The following is a 21,650-nucleotide window of genomic DNA, read 5'->3' as shown; positions in this document are numbered from 1 at the left end:
CAAAATGTCAATTTTTGGATCCACATGGCAAGTATATGAATGGTCAGATACTTCTTTTCAAAATTTTCTGCATCCCAAGCGATGTGACACTTAATCTTGGAGAATATATAAAAAGACCTGGTTATTCTTTAATGTTTTTTTATATAAAAATTTTTTTAATGTTTCTTTTTTGAGAGAGAGAGAGAGAGAGACAGACTATGAGAAGGGGAGGGAGGGGCAGAGAGAAAGGGTGACACAGAATCCAAAGCAGCCTCCAGACTGAGCAGTCAGCACAGAGCCAAAGGCGGGGCTGGAACTCACCAACCTGGAGATCAAGACCAGAGCTGAAATCAAAAGCTTAACCTACTGAGCCACCCAGGTACCCTAAGGCCTGGTTATTCTTAAAATGTTTTTCTTTGTAGCAGTTTCTTGCTGGTTTCTTAACACTTCAAATAATACTCTGAACCTGGGTGTCTTAGTATTCTTTTATATAGCTAAGGACGATGAAATAGAAATCCTCAAGAAAGGGGTGACTGGGTGGTTCAGCTGGTGAACTATCTGACTTCAGCTAAGGTCATGATAGCGCAGTTAGTGGGTTCTAGCCCGGCTTCCAGCTCTGTGCTGACAGCATGGAGCCTGCTTCTGATTATGTGTCTCCCTCTCTCTCTCTCTGCCGCTCCCCCACACGCTCGCTCTTCTCTCTCAAAAAATAAACATTAAAAAAAAAATCTCAAGAAACAAGGATTTGCTAAGGCTTCTATTTTCACATACAGAAACACAGCATGATAGTCTGAGTGCGCCTCCTAAACAATATTTTGGAGTAGTGGCGCTAGGCTGCAGACCTTAACATTTTTTTAGGATCTTCACCTGTTGGAAAAACTCATGAAAGCTATAAAGCTTCTCCCCAGAATGCACAGAACCCAAATTCTGTACACAATTTCAGGTTCCACATATCGCTTCTACAGCCTGTACATAAGGCAAAAACCTTCGCCTATTCTTTTCTGAGCTGCTGATAATGCTAAAGATAAATAAGGTCGTTTAGCGCGTAAAATTGATATGAGCTGAAGCACTAGTAGCTCTTCCGCAGGCGTAAAACTTCTCTCGTAAACTTCCCGCTTTTATGAGAAAGGTGAGTTTCTTAGGTGTAAAGTCAAATACGGCATTCACAACTTGCGCTCCTCTGGCTGCTGTTAAATGGACAAAAACCCAATTCCAAAGCAGAACAAAATGTCTTCCTACGTGACACAACCGCGGTTCCTGTATGTCTCTTCCCCGTTATCTACACCACACCGGCCGCGACACCGGGCTCTACTCTGCCCTTCCGTTTCTCCTTGAAAGCGTTCGAAAACAGCACACAGTTCCAACCTCTGAGCCACAAAGCCTATAAAGGGATTGTGGGTATTGTAGTCCAGTGCACATGCGCAACAGGAGGTTAGGGTGACTTACAAAGGCTGAAAAAGAACCCACTGCTTAGCGAACCGAAGGTCAATCGTTCTTGATACCCCAAGCAAGGAAACAGAATAACGTTGACTGACGAAATCGGAATACATCCCTCGAACTACACGTCCCAGTGTGCTTTGCGCAGCGCGGCCATTGCGCCTGCGCCCTCGCAGCCGGTTACTAGCGTCTGCGAGGCTGCAGTTCCCGCTGGTGCCGGCACCGCAGAGACCAGAGTGAGGGTCGACCGCCGTCACAGCGGAAGAGCAAGGGAAAGGATGTGGGTTTTTGGTTACGGGTCCCTGATCTGGAAAGTGGACTTCCCCTATCAGGACAAGTTGGTTGGATACATCACAGGCTACAACAGGCGCTTCTGGCAGGGGAGCACCGACCACCGCGGGGTCCCGGGCAAGGTGAGGCGCCAGTCAGCCCCCCACCCTTAACTGCCTTCGGAGCGCCGCTTCCCACCCAACTCGCGGTCCAACTCTGCTGGACCTCTACCCCAACATTTACGATGACCGAGCAAGACAGTTAGGAATAATGCTGTTACATCTGTGCACCTTTCTCTCCACCTGCCCTCTACTTCTCTCCCAAACCAAGGGCACTACTTCCGAAGCCTCTTGAGACGCTGATGGTTAGTTTCTTGGGAAAGCAAGAAACAGGGGCAAAGGCACACAAGCTCGCCCAAGGCTGATGGGCTGGCAGGAAGCCCCATCTGTGAGCGACCTCTGCCATTTAAAAAAAAAAAAAAACGGCGGGAAAATCAATCTCCGTTTCACCACGGACTTGAATACTAACATCAACCTGCACATTCAGCTTTAGCTTTTTAGCAATTAAATTTGTTGGCATTTCTGCATTCTGGCAGACTTTCATTGGTTTAAGTTTAAACAAGCATATTATTTCCAAAGGTTTTATTTTATGACATCTAAGGTCACATAGGAACTAGTTTCCAAAATTATCTCCGGTTGTTAAGGAGCTTACCGTGATCACTTACTTTGGTTGTCATGTATCGGCGAAGTTAAATATTTGAGTTCTCGGTTTGTTACTTGAGTAACACAGTGCCCATTACTGTGTCCAACATTATTTTAATCTTTATTTCTCCACGTTTCTCCTCTAAATTATAAATGTGAAATGTAAGTTCCTTGATCTATTTTTCAGTCATTAGAAGACTTTCATCCCAATATATGTATACTAGAAAACTAGTAGCAGCTCAGCCTTGTATTGGCTGCAAAACAACCAATCCACAAGGAAAACAAGGTTGTGGGTAACAATTTGGATAACTTAAATACTGTACTTGGTTTACTTAACCTTCTAACTTTTGGAAGTGCACAAAATTTTTTATTGTTTGTATGTTCTCTAAAGTACTCAGAGCTATGTATGAGCTTGATTGCTGTTTTTTAAAGAGAATTAATATTGGCCCCAAAACACAATATGGTAGGCAAATGACTGGAAAACGGTAGTGACTTAGGGCAAATGCACATTTGTAAGCCAACAGGAGCTTCATGTCCAAAATTTCTTCTAGACTATTATAAAAGAGGGGTGCCTGGCTGGCTCAGTCGGTAGAGCATGCAACTGGATCTCAGGGTTTTAAGTTCAAGCCCCACACTGGGTGTAGAGATTACTTAAAAATAAAATCTTAAAAAATATATATATTATAAAACAACGTTTAAGCTTTAAAGAGTTAAATAAAACTTCTAAGTGAAGTAAAATGCCTTTTGAGTTGTCAGATACGAACACTTAAAATTTCTATTCTGAAGAAAGAAAGGCTCCAATTTTAATGACGAAGTATTAAATGCTTACAAATGTTTTGATAGCATATTTTACTATTCTAGTTTCAATCAAAACATATATGTTTGTTATATAGCATATTGAGATATGTACACTGTTGGAACAGAACAATAAGAAGTTGTCAAGTCAATACAACAGCTCATGATTCTTTAAAAGGAGAAAGGAGCTATAAAAGCCAGTATCTTTTTACTTAAATTTACTAAAATATAGGGCAGGTAAGTTGGGGTACAAGGGGACTGCAATGGCTAATAGTTTTACACTTACTTTTAGTTAAAGAATACATCATAGAAAATTAAAGGAAACTATTTTTTTAAGTATACTATTTTGTTAAAACTGGAAAGAATATTATTTTAATATTTTTTATTACAATGGATCACCAGCCTTATATAAATACAAAAGGCTACAAAGATATCCAGCAAATTAGAAGAATGATGTGGATGTTTTATAGGACTATGTTTTTTATAGCAACATATGCTCCTAGTAAGTTAGTCATCATTACATATGAAATGTGATATTATTAAACAAATGTTAGGCTCATTTCCACATACTGCGATGTGACATTTGTGGGAAAAATACCAAACCTACTTCAATTATGGTTTCTTTTTAGCTTCATTAAACTTTAATTTCTTCCTAAGTTTTATTAAGCATCTCATTTATATATAAAAAAAACTGGCACTGTCTCACCCAAATTAAGGATTTATTTAAATGTGAAAAATTTTTCACAGCAGAGAGAATATATTTCAATTTCAAAAAGAAACATTTTAACACGAGATAATCATGAACATTTACTAAATCTCTAACTTTTCTAGACCTAGATGAAAAATTACTCATTACTCAATGAAAGCATCTATAATGACTCATTTCACAATATCCTCCAACCCATTCAGCTTGAATGACCCCTGCTTTAGTTTCAGTCCCCCCAAAAGCCTTTCATGTGACTTGCAAATATACATTGTTTCTCAATAATATATATGTATTTTAGAGACTAAGAACATAAATTTTAGAAAATGTTTCCAAGTAAATTTTCAGTAGTGCCAAAAGTCCATGTCTGTTCCATAAGCTGTCACAGGGAGTCCTTTATATCCCCTTAAAATGAGTCCCTATGTACTCTTGTTTTCTGTTTCAGCTGCCACCACCTAAGTCCAGGACTTTTCTACCACTCCTTCCCCTTTCAACAATTACTACTGAGCACTTAGGAGACAGCTATGCAAACAATACCTGACAAGTGCCACAGGGAAGTGAATAAAAGGGAAAATCACAGTTTAGGAGAAAAATCTGCTGCAAAGTCACCTGAGGAGTCAGCCAAGCCTTTATGGATGTAGTGCAGGAGGATATCCCAGAGACAGAAAAGCAAGGAAGGGCATTCTATACTGAGCACTGGTATATCCAAAGATACGAATGTTTGTTAAAGTTATAAATAAATCAGTACAGATTGAGGGAAAAAGTGGTAAGAAATAAGGGTTGTAGTTAAATAATGCTGAGAACTTTTAGTTTTATCCTGCAGAATTTTTAAACCCTGAAAAAATTCAAAGCACAGGAGTGAGTGACCCAATTTTTGCACTAGAAAGTCATTCCACTGCCAAGTAGAGAATAGACTAGAGGTAAACAAAACTAGAGGCAGGCAACAAGGTCCCTAAGGAAGCAAATGAAGGATACAGAGGAACAACATACAGAAAAAGATTCAACAGACAGTTACCAGTAATTGTTGACTGCTGGATACAAGGGGAGACAAGGAAAGGTGGAGTGCAGAACTTGTCACCAGGACCACGAACATTTCTTACTCAGGGTCTACCTTCTTCCCACTCTAACCATACTATACACTTTACCACTCATCTTCCCCAAACACCTTTTATCATGCCAGTCAGCTACTAGTCAAGTGCTGCAGTAGCTCCTAATTTCCTATTTCTCCCAAATTTCAGTGGCTTCTTATTTTCCATTGTCCCCTGATTTCACCTCCACTCTGGCTCTTCAAATCTGACTATCCTATTTCTCCAATTTTCTTTCTGAATCATCTCTCCAGGTGGGGCCCTCTGCTAGTCAAACATTTAGCCTGGTGTAGTCTTGCCTCTAGGCCTGCACTTGTAAATCATGCCCTTTTGCCAGAATTTTGTTTTCCTTTCTGACCACCCAAGACTCAAAATTCTTAATTGCCTTCATACCATACATCTTAGCCCTTAAGTGTTCTCTACCTGTTTCATGTGTTAAGTTTGTGTTCCAGAATTATAATATAAACTCTTGAAAGCAAGAATTAAGGTTTTATCCTCTCTACAACACACACTACGTAGTCAATAAACAGCTCCTAATTCATCTTGAAATTGAAAGTAATATGGAAGTGCCTACATAACCCACACCAAGATATGTGTCCTCATTATAGCATTATCTTAAACAGAAAAAAGGTGAAATTGAAATGCCCAACACAGGAATGTTTAAATTATAGCTCATTGATGATACAATATTATGCAACTATTAAAACGTATGATAAGACTAACAGGAAAATGTAATTAAATTAAATAAGAAACATAATCCCAAATCCCATGTTTTCCGTGATTACAAATTGTCTATACAAATGGACAAAGACCATGGGGCGCCTGGGTGGCGCAGTCCGTTAAGCGTCCGACTTCAGCCAGGTCACGATCTCACGGTCCGTGAGTTCGAGCCCCGTGTCGGGCTCTGGGCTGATGGCTCAGAGCCTGGAGCCTGTTTCCGATTCTGTGTCTCCCTCTCTCTCTGCCCCTCGCCCGTTCATGCTCTGTCTCTCTCTGTCCCAAAAATAAATAAACGTTGAAAAAAAAAAATTTAAAAAAAAACCAAATGGACAAAGACCAGAAGGAAATAGCAATGAAGAGGACACAAATACCTGAATTATTTATGCTCCCTGTGTGTCAGACAATGGGCAAATAAATATGTTAAAATGTGGCTTAGAATTCAGCATTCTCACTAATGATGCTAACATGTCAGTAGATACATAGCCTTTGGCACCAGGTAGGAAGTGTACTTAAAAAAAAAAAAAAGGCAAATTCTCAAACAGCTCCAAATCTACAGGATCATTAACTCTGGGACTGTACACAAGCAGTGTGTTTATCAACCCTCCATGTAATTGTGATCTACACTAAAGTTTGAGGGCCACTTCCCTATTATAGGAAAGCACTCTGGAAGAGCATGTTTTGTTCCCTAATAAAACTATAGCAATCTGATCAGAACTTTTATAATTGCTTCTTCCTTTGTCTTTCATTTTACATGAGCCTTAGTCACAGGTATTTTTTTTAATATATCCATTTAAGTGAATATAATATAGCTAATATACATAAATTGAAGGGAATCTTTTAGAAAAGTCAAGATACTTTGGATAATGTATATTCTTAATTCACTTGAAAATTTATCATAAAAATGAGTACTTTATGGAGGTGTTTAGTATGAACAATTAAAATATTCCATGTCAACAATAAATTGGTAATGCTCAGTTAGTTGATAAACTTTGATTCAGAAAAAAAAATTTTTTTTTTTTTTACTTTTTTTAAAACAGCCTGGAAGAGTTGTGACTCTTGTTGAAGATCCTGGGGTATGGTATTATTGTTCTTTTTTTGTGTAGTCTTTAATCATATAAAATGTTGAGATGTTTCTCAGTTTTAATAATGGAATTTTATTAACAGTCATCACAGACAGCTTGAACAGTAGGTCTAGAATTCCTCTCTGTATTTATTGTGTTTCTTTTTAACTGTTGGGAAAAGCTGGAATGCAGAATGCCCGGTAGACAACAAAATAAAACCAAATGGCATGTAGTCTTTTTTTTTTTTCTTGAGTTTATTGACTAAGAATCTGGCATTAATGGCGCTAGGCCTCAGACAGCCATACTGCCACTGAGGCACACTTGGCCATACTTGCCACATCAAGTGGAACCATTGAAACTCTCGTATTTGCTAGGAGTATACTATTCTCAGCAAAAATCCCTGTCAGGAGTTACCACTTTCTTTCTTGCCTAATTTTTTAGTAGCACAACAGGTTTTTAAACAGGTTTGGGGCACTAGAAAACGTATTTACCTGATAGTCCTCTGTTTCTTAAATATTTTCAATCATTTCATTGAGGTATAGATTCAGACGTTCATAGTGTGAAGGTAAAAATTTAACTTTGGAAATGACTTTGATATACAAAAGTCAAGCAGCTATCAACAGGAAATGAATAATGGTGAAATAATGAAATGCTTTCCTAATTTACATTAGGAAAAGCATCTATAAAAATGGCCTCAAACTGGTAACTGTAACTCTTAATTAAAGCCAATAAACGGCACTTTGTTTCTACAGAATGTTAAACTCACTCAAGAACCGGGCACCGGATGGCTCAGTTGGTTGAGCATCCAACTTCGGCTCAGGTTATGATCTCACCGTTCCCGAGTTCGAGCCCCACATTGGGCTAGCTGTCAGCCTGTCTGTGCAGAGCCCACCTCAGATCCTCTGTCCCCCTCTCTCTGACCCTTCCCAGCTTGCACTCTCTCAAAAATAAACATTAAAAAAAAATTCACTCAAGAAGATACTTTGCAACCTAGAGTTTAATAATTAAAGCTAGTAATTAAAGGTTGTGAAAAAACTAGATAATCTATAACTACAAACTATAAATAAATCCTGTTTATATCAGATATTTTATTAACACTAAAAAACAAACCAAAAAACCTCTGCAGCCAGTTTTTTCACTGACACTTTGTTCATGGGCTCTCAACAAAAGAGACTGCCATTTAGTATTCTGCATGGAATTATTTACAAAGGATATTTGAAAGCTCCTGCAGTGAAAAAATGAAGAAAATGAACTTGCTATGGCCTTCAGTAGTTGATTGCTTTCTTACAGACCTTTTAAAACAAAGAACCCTTTCTGTAAATAAGGAAACAGCCAGTAAAAAGATAAGTGACGCTCAGTTTTAGCTAAAGTAAGTTGGTGTATCAAAGCCCTCCCAGATAGCACCCAGCACTTACATCCCCAAAGGTAGGCTCCCAAGTGGCTACAACACTCCATAAAGCAGTTTGGAAACTACCGTCCTGTACCATCAGTGAAATGTTTAAGGATTTAAAACTTTAGAACTGTGTTTAATGACCAAATGAACACCTGATTTTTTTTCAGTCCCACTAGTTAAAAGATACGATTTTTAAAATTTAAACAATGATAAATACCCTAGTGTGCAAGAAATTACTTATTCAGACTGAAGAATTTAAAATGCTGATTTCCTTTACTGTTTAGTTTGTACCTCCCAGTGCGCTTTAAAAAAAAAAAAATTAATGTTTATTTTTGAGAGAGAGAGAGATAGACAGACAGTGTGTGAGCAGTGGAGGGGCAGAGAGGGAGACACAGAATCCAAAGCAGGCTCTGGGCGCTCAGCGCGGAGCCCAATGTGGGGCCAAACCGTAAGGTCATGACCTGAGCCGAAGTTGGATGCTTAACTACTGAGCCACCCAGGCACCCCTCAGTGCACTTTAAGTGAATCAAAACTACACTGACTTCTAAGAACATACAGCTATTTTCTTAGAGCATAACATATCTTCACCTATTTTAGCCCTGTAAATTCTAAATAATACGTTCTTTTCATTTTTCAACAGGGTTGTGTATGGGGTGTTGCTTACAGACTGCCAGTAGGAAAGGAAGAAGAAGTAAAAGCATACCTTGACTTCAGAGAGAAAGGAGGCTACAGGACCACAACAGTCATTTTTTATCCAAAAGATCCCACAACAAAACCATTTAGTGTGTTGCTATATATTGGAACATGTGATAATCCTAATTATCTTGGTCCTGCACCTCTGGAAGACATTGCTGAACAAATTTTTAATGCAGCTGGTCCAAGTGGAAAAAATACAGAATATCTTTTTGAACTTGCAAATTCTGTTAGGAACATTGTGCCAGAAGATGCAGATGAGCATCTTTTCTCTTTGGAAAAATTAGTAAAGGAACGTTTAGAAGGAAAACAGAACCTCAATTGCTTATAAAGACCTAATCATTGACTTTTTCAAACAAGCAGAGCTTTTAGTCTTCAGAGAATAGGTTCACGTACACTGGCAATATGATTTGGAAACATGTTTGTTTACTTGAAGATCTTATTTATTTTTAATGTTGTATTATTCAAGCTATGATCAAATGTGTGGTTTAATTGCACATATCCTAAAGCACATAAATATTTAAAATGCTGGGATAGAGTTAAAGAAAAATTCAAGTTTTAATAATATAATGGTTTCCTAGCTAAATATTGAACACTTGCTCATGAGAAGTGAGTTCTTTAGAAAAGTACAATGAAGGATGAAGTTCAGAGCTTGTTATTTTCAGAGTAAAAATAATTGTGTCATTTCATGTCACAATTCTATTTTCAAGTTGTAGAGAATTAAACCAAAAGATAATACCTTCAATATATTTCTGTACAGTAATTCTGTAACCATGGTTTAGAATATATAATCTTAAAATGTATAATTAGAAATATATGGTAATATAGACAAGATTTCAACCTTGATTGTGAATTTCCTTATTCAGGTATTATATAAGACCCTTTCCAATTTAAATCAAAAAGACTGGCATTTTTAATATAAAAATTTCCTTAGAATTATAATGTACTATACTTTTTTTGAATAAATGCATTTTACTGGAATGAAAAAAACATTCCGCTAAAAAAAGCACAACTTACAATGTACCAATCACATCCACGAAATGACAAAATGTAGTCTGTCATTCACTCACTTTGTATTAATCTTACAGTGAAACTTGAAAAAAAGATAGATGGCCATTCTGATATTACACATTAACACAACCATATATATAATGAAAGTTTAGTGCTTGAAATGACTTTTAGAATTATAGTTTTTTAGGGGCACCTGGGTGGCTCAGTAGGTTAAGCATCCAACTCTTGATCTTGGCTCAGGTCATGATCTCATGGTTCGTGAGATGGAGCCCTGTGTCCAGCTCTGTGCTGACAGCGCAGAGCCACCTTGGGATTCTGTCTCTCTCTCTCTGTCCCTCCTCTGCTCACTTGTGCGTTCTCTCTCTCTCAAAATACACATGAAAGAAAAAGAACTGTAGTTTTTTAAAATGTATAAGATTAACTCATGTAGAATTGATCTTGATTCTAATGAAGATTATTTTTTCTTTTTTTTTTTTAAGATTTTATTTATTTTTTTTTCAACGTTTATTTATTTTTGGGACAGAGAGAGATAGAGCATGAATGGGCGAGGGGCAGAGAGAGAGGGAGACACAGAATCGGAAACAGGCTCCAGGCTCTGAGCCATCAGCCCAGAGCCCGACGCGGGGCTCGAACTCACGGACCGTGAGATCGTGACCTGGTTGAAGTCGGACGCTTAACCGACTGCGCCACCCAGGCGCCCCTTAAGATTTTATTTTTAAGTAATCTCTACACCCAACATGGGGCTTGAATTCACGACCCCAAGATAAAGAATCACACACTCTTCTGACTGAGCCAGCCAGGTGCCCCTAATCAAGATTCTTTCTTTCTTCTTTTTTTTTTTTTTTTTTTTTTTAGTGTTTATTTTTGAGAGATAGCAAGCAGGGCAGGGGCAGAAAAGTTTCACATTAAATAAAGTTGTCCTACATAGCAGGGAAAGTAGCCCTTTCCATGTTTTTCTATTTAGTAACACCTAACTTAGTAATTTACTTAGCTCTATAACTATTGTAAATATTTTCCCAACATTTTCATTATTAGTTTTCTAGAAAGCATTTCACTTGTCCTGTAAAACAAGAAAAGGTACTTAATATTAATGATCATTAACATTAATGATCATCTCATAAGGATATGCTGGGCACTTTACATATGGAAGCATTTTCTGGGTAACTCCTGAGCTTGTTTCCATACTATCCTGCAGTTACTTATCTGTTAAGTAGCAGAAATCCAGGTCTCTCTCTCACTCTAAAAACACTAGATCTTTCTATGATATATTTAAAAACCCACCTGAACTTCACCATCTTTACTATACAGCATCTTTTTTTCAGGAGGTAAACAAGATTAACTGTGTTTATATAATGAAATAGGTACCTTGTTACATAAAGATGTTAATTTTTTTTTTAAGTCTGAATCTTTTTTAATTTGAGAGAGAGCACATGCAAGTGGGGGAGAGGGGCAAAGGGAGATAAAGAATGAATCTTAAGCAGGCTCCACACTCAGCGAGGAGTCCGACACAGGGCTCGATCCCATGACCCTGGGATCATGGAGCTGAAATCAAAAATCAGACGTTCAACCGACTGAGCCACCCAGGCATCCCGTTAAAGTTCATTTTTATAGATGTATATAGATTCCCACAAATATAATGAGCCTATCCAAGACTCACATAGGTGAATTCAATGTTAAAAAGCCTTTCATTTTACAAACAAACCTAAGTCCAAAAGAGTGTGTGACCTCCCCAAAGTGATTCTTCTACCATTTAATATATAATTGTTACAGAATATAAAAAGCAAGGGGTAACTTTGGGATGCCCATTTTTTGTCTTTCTAGGCTTTCAGTCACAAGTTAGAAAATATGTAACTATAAATATGATATGCCATCAGCATTTATAGGGAAGCCATATTCCAAAGAGCTCAGAAATAAGGGATGTTAATTTTCCTGGGATAGGGAGAAACATGACTAAAATGGAGAAGTTAAATGAATAGTACTGAGTTAGAAGCTAGGGTTTAAAGCCTCTAAGTTAGCAGGAATGAAAAGGTATCAAGTTACCTAAAGCCTAACTTAACTTTTGTTAGCAAAACTGTCTGTCTTTACAGTCCTTGGGTCTTACTTTCAAGACATTTTTTCTCATTCTTTGCTAATTACACACAAAACTCAAAGACTCTCTTTCCTCAGAGTACAAATATTAGGTTTCAAATTTTAGGAATTCAAGAAAAGTATGAGTGTAAACCCTACATTAAGAAACTTTTAGGGGCGCCTGGGTGGCTCAGTCGGTTGAGCATCTGACTTTGGCTCAGGTCATGATCTCACATTTCATGAGTTCGAGCCCCACGTCAGGCTCTATGCTGACAGCCCAGAGCCTGGAGCCTGCTTGGGATTCTGTGTCTCCCTTTGTCTCTGCTCCTCCCCTGCTTGCACTCTGTCTCTCTCTCTCTCTCAAAAATCAATAAACACTAAAAAAGAAAAAGAAGGGGCACCTGGGTAGCTCAGTCGGTTAAGCGTCCAACTTCAGCTCAGGTCATGATCTCACAGTTTGTGAGTTTGAGCCCCGCGTTGGGCTGTGTGCTGACAGCTCAGAGCCTGGAGCCTGTTCTGGATTCTGTCTCCCTTTCTCTCTGACCCGCTTCTGCTCACACTCTGTCTCTCTCAAAAAAATAAACATTAAAAAAAATTTTTTAAAGAAAAAGGCCATACTAAATTCTAAAAAAAAAAGAAAGAAAGAAAGAAAGAAAGAAACTCTTAATATAAATCTCTAATGGAGATTTTTTAAAGTAGGTCTTTCTACTCCTGTAGGCCACTATTATGTGTCCAACAATCACTCTTCAATCTACCCAGAATGGTAAATCCCATCTAAATACCACCTCCATAGATAAAAAGTTATCATTTAGGGAAACAAAGGTTATGATGTCATCTCTGAATATTTGAAAGTACAAAAGACCAATTTTAGGGGCACCTTAGCAGTTCAGTCAGTTATGTGCCTGACTCTTGATCGAGGCTCAGGTCATGATCTCAGTTTTGGGAGTTCAAGCCCCATATCGGGCTCTGTGCTAACAGCTCAGACACTGAGTGGGATTCTTCCTCACTCTTTGCCTTTCCCCTGCTTGTACACGTACTCTAAATAAATAAGCAAACAAAACAAATAAATAAGCAAATAAACATTAAAACAAAAAAAGACTGGGGTGCCTGGGTGGCTCAGTTGGCTAAATGTCCAACTCTTGATTTTGGCTCAGGTAATCTCACAGTTTCAGGAGTTCAAGCCCCACATCAGGTTCTGCACTGACAACTTAGCTTGAGATTCTGTCTCTGCCCCTACCCCACTCACGCTCTGTCTCTCTCAAAATAAATAAAACTTTTTAAAAATTAAAAAATAAAAGGGCACCTGGGCGGCTCAGTTGGTTAAGCGTCTGACTTCAGCTCAGGTCATGATCTCACAGTTTGTGAGTTCAAGCCCCACATCAGGCTCTGTGCTGACAGCTCAGAGCCTGGAGCCTGCTTCAGATTCTCTGTCTCTGCTCTTTCCCCGCTCATGCTCTCTCTCTCCTTCAAAAATAAATAAACATTTTAAAAAAAGATTAAAAATTTTTTTTAATTTTTAAAAAGACTGATTTTTGAAATGTGGCCATTGTCTACAGACACGCATTTCATCTTAAAAAGGAATTTTTTTTCATTTTCAACTAATAAAGTACCTGAAATGATTATTTTAAATTTTGAAGGTGCTTATTTAATTTTAACATGTGTGAAGCATTAAACAATACCTGATGTAATAATATGTATTACCTAATATTACTTTATATTATATATTCAGATTACCATGGCTTTAGTATCTCTTTGAGATTCATAATGAGATCAATCCTGCCTGAAATTTAAGAACCATATTTGATCTATTAGATATTATTCAAACATTTTATAGTCAACATTTCATTCTATTAGATTTCTCTTTTCCATGGATACATAGCTTTTAAATTATAACTTGGGAGCAGCTATGAATATCAATGCATCATACTCCTATATTTTACCATCCCTGATTCTTTCAAAGTCAGTCATATGATACATGCACTTAAAATTCTTAATTCCCCCTCATCATATGTTAAAAATCTACATATGAGGGGTGCCTGGGTGGCTCAGTTGGTTAAGTCTCTGACTCTTGATTTCAGCTCAGGTCATGATCTCACAGTTCTTGAGTTTGAGCCCTACATCGGGTTCTGAACTGACAATCTCTCTCTCTCTCCCTCTGCCCCTGCCACATGCGCATGCACGTGCACTCTCTCTCAAAATAAATAAACTTAAAAGAAATCTACATATGAAATATTCCAATTATGCTTATCTTTTCTCACCAGAAATACTGTGACTATATGTTCTGTGTATTTATTCAGCTCTTAACAATCTCTTTTTATGCATTTCTAAAGGCTTAAAATAAATTCACCCTAAGCATATATTAAAAACTCAAAAATTAGTGGAATGATTTTGTAATTTTTAAATTTTAACTCCTCCAGAGACAACTACTAAAATTATTATTCTGTATGTCAAGTTTATATGATGAAAATAAGCTTTAGTGAATTTCAGGGTGTTTTCATTCTTCTTAAATTTCATTTTCCCTTTCTAAAATATTATATAGTTGGGGCACCTGGGTGGCTTAGTCGGTTCAGCATCCAACTTTGGCTCAAGTCATGATTTCACAGTTCATGAGTTCAAGCCCCATGTCGGGCTCTTTGCTGACAGCTCAGAGCCTGAAGCCTGCTTCAGATACCGTGTCTCCTGCTCCGTCTGCCCCTCTCCCATTTGCACTCTTTCTGTCTCTCAAATATTATGTAGTTTAGCACTAATCTCTTGGTGGTTTAGTTTAGCACTAATCTCTTGGTGGTTTAATTGCCTTCTTGTCTTTATAAAACTTTAACAACGTACATACACACATCCTGTAACTGGAAAAACCACCACTTGACCCTGTAATTTTCTTTATTCTTTCAACTTTCCTATCCTTCACAGAATTTTTTTTTCAAGTTTTTATTTAAGTCCATTAGTTAACATATAGTGTAACAGTAGTTTCAGGTGTACAATTTAGTGATTCATCACTTCCATACAACACACAGTGCTCATCACAAGTACATTCCTTAATCCTCATTAAGCAACTCCTTTAAACACCCATTTAACCCATTCCCCCAGCCACCAATCCTCCCAAAATTCTCAATTTGTTCTGTAAAGAGTCTATTTCCTGGTTTGCCTCTCTTTTTCCCCCACTATGTTCATCTGTTTTATTTCTTAAATTCCACATGAGTGAAATCATATATTTGTCTTTCTCTGACTTATTTTCTTAGCTTAATACTCTTTAGCTCCCACATTCTTGCAAATGACAGGATTTCATTCTTTTTTATGGCTGAGTAATATTCCATTGTGTGTGTGTAACAATTTTTTTTAACTATCATATTCTACTTCCTTATCAACTCTTCTTAATGCCCCTCCAATCTCCTTTTACTCTTGCTGTGCTCACATAATCAGTGTAGTCTCAAGTCTCCAATAATCCCTTCCTGATTTAACTCAAAGATCTCAGTTTCATCCTTTATGATTAATGCACCAGACACTACTAAGCAAGCACCTGATATCAATAAGGCCAAAAGAGAATAACATTTCATTGTAGGGGCACCTTATATCTGGAGCCACCTTCTAACTTAACCTCTAATCTCCTTTCTTCTTTCCAATACATTCTCTACTCTGCACTCAATTATCTTTGTAAAACAGGAAAGTAACCTGATCAATAATCAAAAATGTCTTCCACTGCATACTAAACTTCAAATTCTTTTATCTGTTATTCAACTATTTATAATCTGTTATCAGCATATTTGTCACATTCCACTTCCCAATAATACACCCCACCCCATGCTCCAGTCACACTATCCTCCTCATCAATTAAGACCCAGCAAAAATGAGGGACTCATGTTATGTGGCAAGCCATGACTATGCAACAAGACTACCAAAATAAAAAAGATAGTTACCAGCTATCAAGAACCAAATGTGGGGCACCTGGGTGGCTCAGTCAGTTAAGCATCCGACTTTGGCTCAGGTCAGGTCCTGATCTCATGGGTTCTAGCCCTGCACTGACAGCTTGGAGCCTGGAGCCTGCTTAAAATTCTGTATCTCCCTCTTTCTCTGCCCTTCCCCTGTTTATGATCTCTCTCTCTGCCCTCCCCCCCACCCCCCGTCTCTCTCTCAAATAAAGAAATAAACAATAAAAAAAAAAAAAACGGGCGCCTGGGTGGCGCAGTCGGTTAAGCGTCCGACTTCAGCCAGGTCACGATCTCACGGTCCGTGAGTTCGAGCCCCGTGTCAGGCTCTGGGCTGATGGCTCGGAGCCTGGAGCCTGTTTCCGATTCTGTGTCTCCCTCTCTCTCTGCCCCTCCCCCGTTCATGCTCTGTCTCTCTCTGTCCCAAAAATAAATAAACGTTGAAAAAAAAAAATAAAAAAAAAAAACCACATTTGGTGGAGAGACATACAATCAAGCAAACCACGGGGTGCCTAGGTAGCTCAGTCGGTAAAAAGGCCGACTCCATTTCAGCTCAAGTCATGATCTCAGTTTTTGAGTTCCAGCTCTGCATCAGGCTCTGTAGGAACAGTGGGGAGCCTGCTTGGTATTCTGTCTCTTCCTCTGTCTCTGCCCTCCTCCCCACACCTCAAAATACATAAACTTAAAAAAAAAAAGCAAGTCAATTTAATTCAACATAAAGGATGTGACATAAAATACAAGCAGAATACAGGGGTGCCTGGGTGCTCTGTCAGTTAAGCATCCAACTTCAGCTCAGGTCATGATCTCATGGTTCACGTGTTCGAGCCCTGCGTCAGGCTCTGTGCTGACAGCTCAGAGCCTGAAGCCTGCTTCAGATTCTGCGTCTCCCTCTCACTCTTTGCACTTACCCTGCTCATGCTCTCTGTCTCTCTCAAAAATAAATAAACATTAAAAAAAAATTTTTTAATACAAACAGAATACAGACTGGCAAATTATTAATTAAAACTAATTAAGATCAATGAAAGCCTCATAGAAAAAAATAAACAGTTGTTCATGAATCAAAGAATAATAATTAACCTTATGTAGCAAATAGTATATATGCCAAAATCTGTTCCAGGTATTTTACATATATTAATCCCCATTTTCTTGGATGATGAAAATGAGAGACAAAAAGAGTTTGAGTTAAACAAACATAATAATAATAACTATCATTTATTGAATACTTACAACATGCCAGGCACTATGCTAAACACTAAAAAGGAACAAAATGAAATTAAGGGCTTTAATTTTTTAAAAAATCGTGAGAGATGGCAGCTTTCTCATTTTGTACCTCCACTGGTGTTTTAACTTCAATGAGATTTCCTCCTAAAATAGAACCAATTAAAGGATAAAAAAAGAAAAGAAAAAGGATTCATTTAATTATCCATATCCTACAGCCATAATTTTTTTAACTTAAGCAAAAGTATGCTTTGCCCAGTTTTCTCAACAGCATTAATCGATTTATTCAACAAATATCTATGGATTATCTACTCTGTGTGAGATAAACTAAGGACATTAATTTTCCTCCACTTCTATCAAAATTCCACTAAAATGTATTCATTCATTCCAGAAGAGAAAAAGCAGATGGGATTATATCGGGGATTAAGCCAGTGCAGAAAAAAACTTCAATCTAGAACATGCACACAGGCACAAGAAGGCTGCACCCATGGAGAAGCCATTCCTGGCAGCAGAACCTGGAGAACTACCAAACATGAAAACAGAAATAGAAAGGAGGGGGCTGTAGGATTAAAATCAGGATGATTAAAATATGTATATGGAACAGCCAAGGCAAACCTCTTACCCCATTCCTTTACACAAAGAAAGTCTATCAGCAACTGTGTTGGTTTCTAGCTAAAACCACATTTGTTTTTCTTAATTGAGCAATCTACCCTGAAAGCATTAGAGCATCCTCATACTCCCCAACAAAGCCTTCCTTATTTGGCCATAGCCTAGAGGCAGACAGGGGAGAAGCAGCTCTTTTCCTGCATTTCAGCCATGGACCCTAAAGTGAGGCCCAGCAATTAATACCATGCTCATTTACAAAGAGCTCAAGACTCTTTTTTTTTCTTTTTTTTTTTTTAAGGAAAAGCAAAGGCACAAGAGAAAAGGATGAAAATAAACAACTAACCTGAAGGAAGTACCGCTATTTCTGGAAACAGAAGATAAATGTTTAAAATTTATAAGTGCTATCCTAAAAGAAATTCATAAAGACACTGCAACCATGAAAAATGAGCAACTAGAGGGGTGCCTGGGTGGCTCTGTCGGTTGAGCCTCTGACTTCGGCTCAGGTCCTGGGCTCGCAGTTCATGAGTTCGAGCCCCACATCAGGCTCTCTGATCAGTGAGGAGCCGACTTCAGGTCCTCTGTCCCCCTCTCTGTGCCCCTCCCCTGCTCAGACGCGCGCTCTCTCTCTCTCTCTCTCTCTCTCAAAAATAAATAAATAAACATTAAAAAAATATTGAGCAACTGGAGTACACCTGAAACTAGATAGCACATCATAAGTTTAAGTGGCAGCAGTTACTTTCTTTCATAGTAGGACAAAAAACAATAGTGTGCCCTAAAATATACGGCAAAGGGGGGCTGCTATGGTAGACTTTAAGACAACAATCAAACGCAAGTCATGAACTTTGACTGGAAAGGGAATAAAGGTAAATAAACAGTAAAAATTGAAATCATTGTTATTTTTCTAAGATGTGATAGTAGTATACATCTTAGGTTATATAGGAGTCTCTTCATTCTTAGTCATTTTTTCAACATCCAGGCCATTGGTCTTATTCAAGGTGCCACATTTTGGATTTGGTTATTTCTTAGGCTTGGCAAGAATACAACATAGGTATTATTGTACACAGCTGTTGCTGTATACTTGGAGTTTTAAAAATTCATTCTTGTACAGGACATCTGGGTGGCTCCCGGTTGGTTAAGCATTCGACTCCTGATTTCAGCTCTCACACTGTGTGAGATCAAGCCCTGCATCCAGTTCTGCACTGTAGAGCCAGCTTGGGATTCTCTCTCTCCCCCTATCGCTGCCCTTTCCCCCCTACCATCAAAATAAATAAACTTTAAAAAAAAATTTTTTAATTCATTCTTACAGAAAATTCTTAGTAAAAACTTAAAAATATAAAGCATGGGATTAAAAAAAAGAATCATGCTAGCTTGAAATCAAATTTCCACTCTCCTTTTTTCCTCCTATGCCTAAGAAACAAATACAATATTCACATCTGCACCTGTGTATTTGCTGGTATTCTGTCACCTGTGTGTGTTATATTTTAACCAAAAAATGTCTAAAAACCAAAAGCTTTTCTTTTCCTTTATCTTTCCCAAAATGTGCATCCCAGTTCTCCTATGTCTTCTTTCTTATTACTGCAGAATAAATTATATTCAAAGAAGGAACTGAAGGAGAAAAAATCAGTATTGAAAATGAAGAGAGGGGCGCCTGGGTGGCGCAGTCGGTTAAGCGTCCGACTTCAGCCAGGTCACGATCTCGCGGTCCGTGAGTTCGAGCCCCGCGTCGGGCTCTGGGCTGATGGCTCAGAGCCTGGAGCCTGTTTCGGATTCTGTGTCTCCCTCTGTCTCTGCCCCTCGCCCATTCATGCTCTGTCTCTCTCTCTGTCCCAAAAATAAATAAACGTTGAAAAAAAAAATTAAAAAAAAAAAAAAAGAAAGAAAATGAAGAGAAAAGGGCAATTACCTTCTTCAGCAGCCTCTGGAGTAATTAGTGCTACACAACCTCAGACTGCACACCAGCTGTTCAGCTGAGCAAATGTCGTTGTTTTTATTGGTTTTGCCCTTTTTTATGTCTAAATGAGAAACAAGAGATCTGGGGTAACTTTTAACTCAAAGCCCAACTGTCTGTTTCTCATTTGTGATTCATAAAAATTTCAACTAAAAAAAATTTATAGTTTTATTATAGCATTGTTTACAGCTTGGCATATATATATAATTTTGTATGTGTAAATTATATTAGAATATAGTATTAACTTGTATCACAGTTTCCTCATCAGTAATATGGGGAAAATAATAAAACCTACTTTTTGGGTTATTATGAGGAATAAGTCAAATAAGTTAATATAAAGTGCTTATTAAAATAGAGCCTGGGGGCGCCTGGGTGGCTCCGTCGGTTGGGCATCCGACTTCAGGTCATGATCTCATGATCTGTGAGTTCAAGCCCCACGTCGGGCTCTGTGCTGACAGCTCAGAGCCTGGAGCCTGCTTCGATTCTGTATCTGCCTCTCTCTCTGACCCTCCCCCATTCATGCTCTCTGTCTCAAAAATAAATAAACATTAAACAAAAAAAATTTAAAAAATAAAATAGAGCCTGGACACAACATCTGTTACATGAACAGAATATATAATTAAACTGAATCATCATTAGTTCTTACATCTTACTACTTATTTTCTCCATCAGAAGGATAAGAAAACAGAGTTCTGAAGAGGTTAAGTAACATTCCCAAGGTCAGACATATGGTTAGGTAATAGAGCCTCTGCTCCTAACACCTCGCTATTTTTTTATAAAAATCTTTTAACATTTATTTTTGAGGGAGAGATAGAATGTGAGCAGGAAAAGGGCAGAGAGAGAAGAAGACACAGAATCTGAAGCTGGCTCCAGGCTCTGAGCTGTCAGCACAGAGCCTGACATGGGGCTCAAACCTATGAACCATGAGATCACGATCTCAGCCGAAGACACTTAACCAACTGAGCCACCCAGGCGCCCCTCACTCTTCAGTTGCATAAAGTTTGTATATAATCATTTATTCAGCCATAGCCTTAATGGTGGGAATTCAGATATCCAAATTTTTTTTGCCATTATAGATAATACCACAATGAATACCTTTGTACATACATCCTTATGTATCAAGGCTTTTGTTTTTAAAAATATTTTAAGTTTACTTTTGAGACAGAGAAAGAACACAGGGAAGGAGTGGGGGAAGAGTGGAGATAGAGAATCCCAAGCAGGCTTCATGCTGTCAGAGCAGAGCCCAAGGTGGGGCTCAATATCATGAACCTCAAGATTATGACCTCAGCCAATATCAAGAGTCGGACACTTAACCAACTGAGCTACCCAGGCACCCTAGGACTTTTGTTTTAAAGGAGAAAATTCAAAAAATAAAATCACTAAGCCAAAGGTTTGCATAATTTTAACAGAAATTACTAATTTTAAGACATTTATTATAGCAGGTCTATCTTTCCTTCTATAGTATCTGGATTTCCTATCTTACTAAAAAAAGGTCATCTCTACTCCAGTTACATAAATATTCTCCTAATTTCTTCATATAGATACATATCTTAAACCCCTTTACAATTTACTTTTTGTGTATTTTGTGAAGAAGGGATCTAGTTGGTTTTCTTATATGTGGATAGCAAATTATACTCGCAGTGTTTATTAGTTAAAACATCCTTTTGGGGCACGTGGGTGGCTCAGTTGGTTAAGCATCCAACTCTTAATCTTGGCTCAAGTCAGGATCTCATGGTTTGTGAGCTCAAGTCCTAAATCAGGCTCTGTGCTGACAGCGCAGAGCCTGCTTGGGATTCTCTCTCTCCTTCTCTCTCTCTCTCTCTCTCTCTCTCTCTCTCTCTCAGCCCCTTCCCTGCTTGAGCACACACGCTTTCTCTCTCAAACTAAATAATTTTTTTTTTAAATCCTTTTCCCACCAGGGTAAAATGTCACCCTTGACACATATTAAACTCCTTATGTCATTCCCAAGCTTCTTTCCTGTACTCAAACCAAATTACTTTTGATCTCAATAGGTCTTGGGCTCATGTTCTTTCATCCACTTGG

General features: G+C 38.2%; 2 protein-coding genes across 5 annotated transcripts in view; one reads left to right on the top strand and one right to left on the bottom strand.

Annotated features, from left to right (window-relative positions):
* The window catches only part of ASB3 (ankyrin repeat and SOCS box containing 3), a 117,387-nt gene that overhangs the window by 90,635 nt on the left and 5,102 nt on the right, over positions 1-21,650 (bottom strand). The gene's annotated exons all lie outside the window — the stretch shown is intronic.
* Positions 1,527-9,779, top strand: CHAC2 (ChaC glutathione specific gamma-glutamylcyclotransferase 2). 2 transcript variants are annotated; one of them, XM_040453751.1, is made up of 3 exons: positions 1,548-1,829; positions 6,728-6,763; positions 8,785-9,779. In XM_040453751.1, the coding sequence occupies exons 1-3, from the start codon at positions 1,695-1,697 to the stop codon at positions 9,166-9,168; spliced, it is 555 nt and encodes a 184-aa protein (XP_040309685.1). In that variant the 5' UTR covers positions 1,548-1,694; the 3' UTR covers positions 9,169-9,779. The 2 variants fall into 2 exon arrangements, with proteins under 2 accessions (XP_040309686.1, XP_040309685.1); XM_040453752.1 differs by lacking the exon at positions 6,728-6,763 and having other exon boundaries at positions 1,527-1,829.

The sequence above is a fragment of the Herpailurus yagouaroundi genome, unplaced genomic scaffold (genome assembly GCF_014898765.1).
Source record: "Herpailurus yagouaroundi ecotype Mexico unplaced genomic scaffold, PumYag 210, whole genome shotgun sequence".
In the NCBI taxonomy this organism is placed as follows: Eukaryota; Metazoa; Chordata; class Mammalia; order Carnivora; family Felidae; genus Herpailurus; species Herpailurus yagouaroundi.
This window is presented reverse-complemented; position numbering and strand designations above follow the sequence as displayed.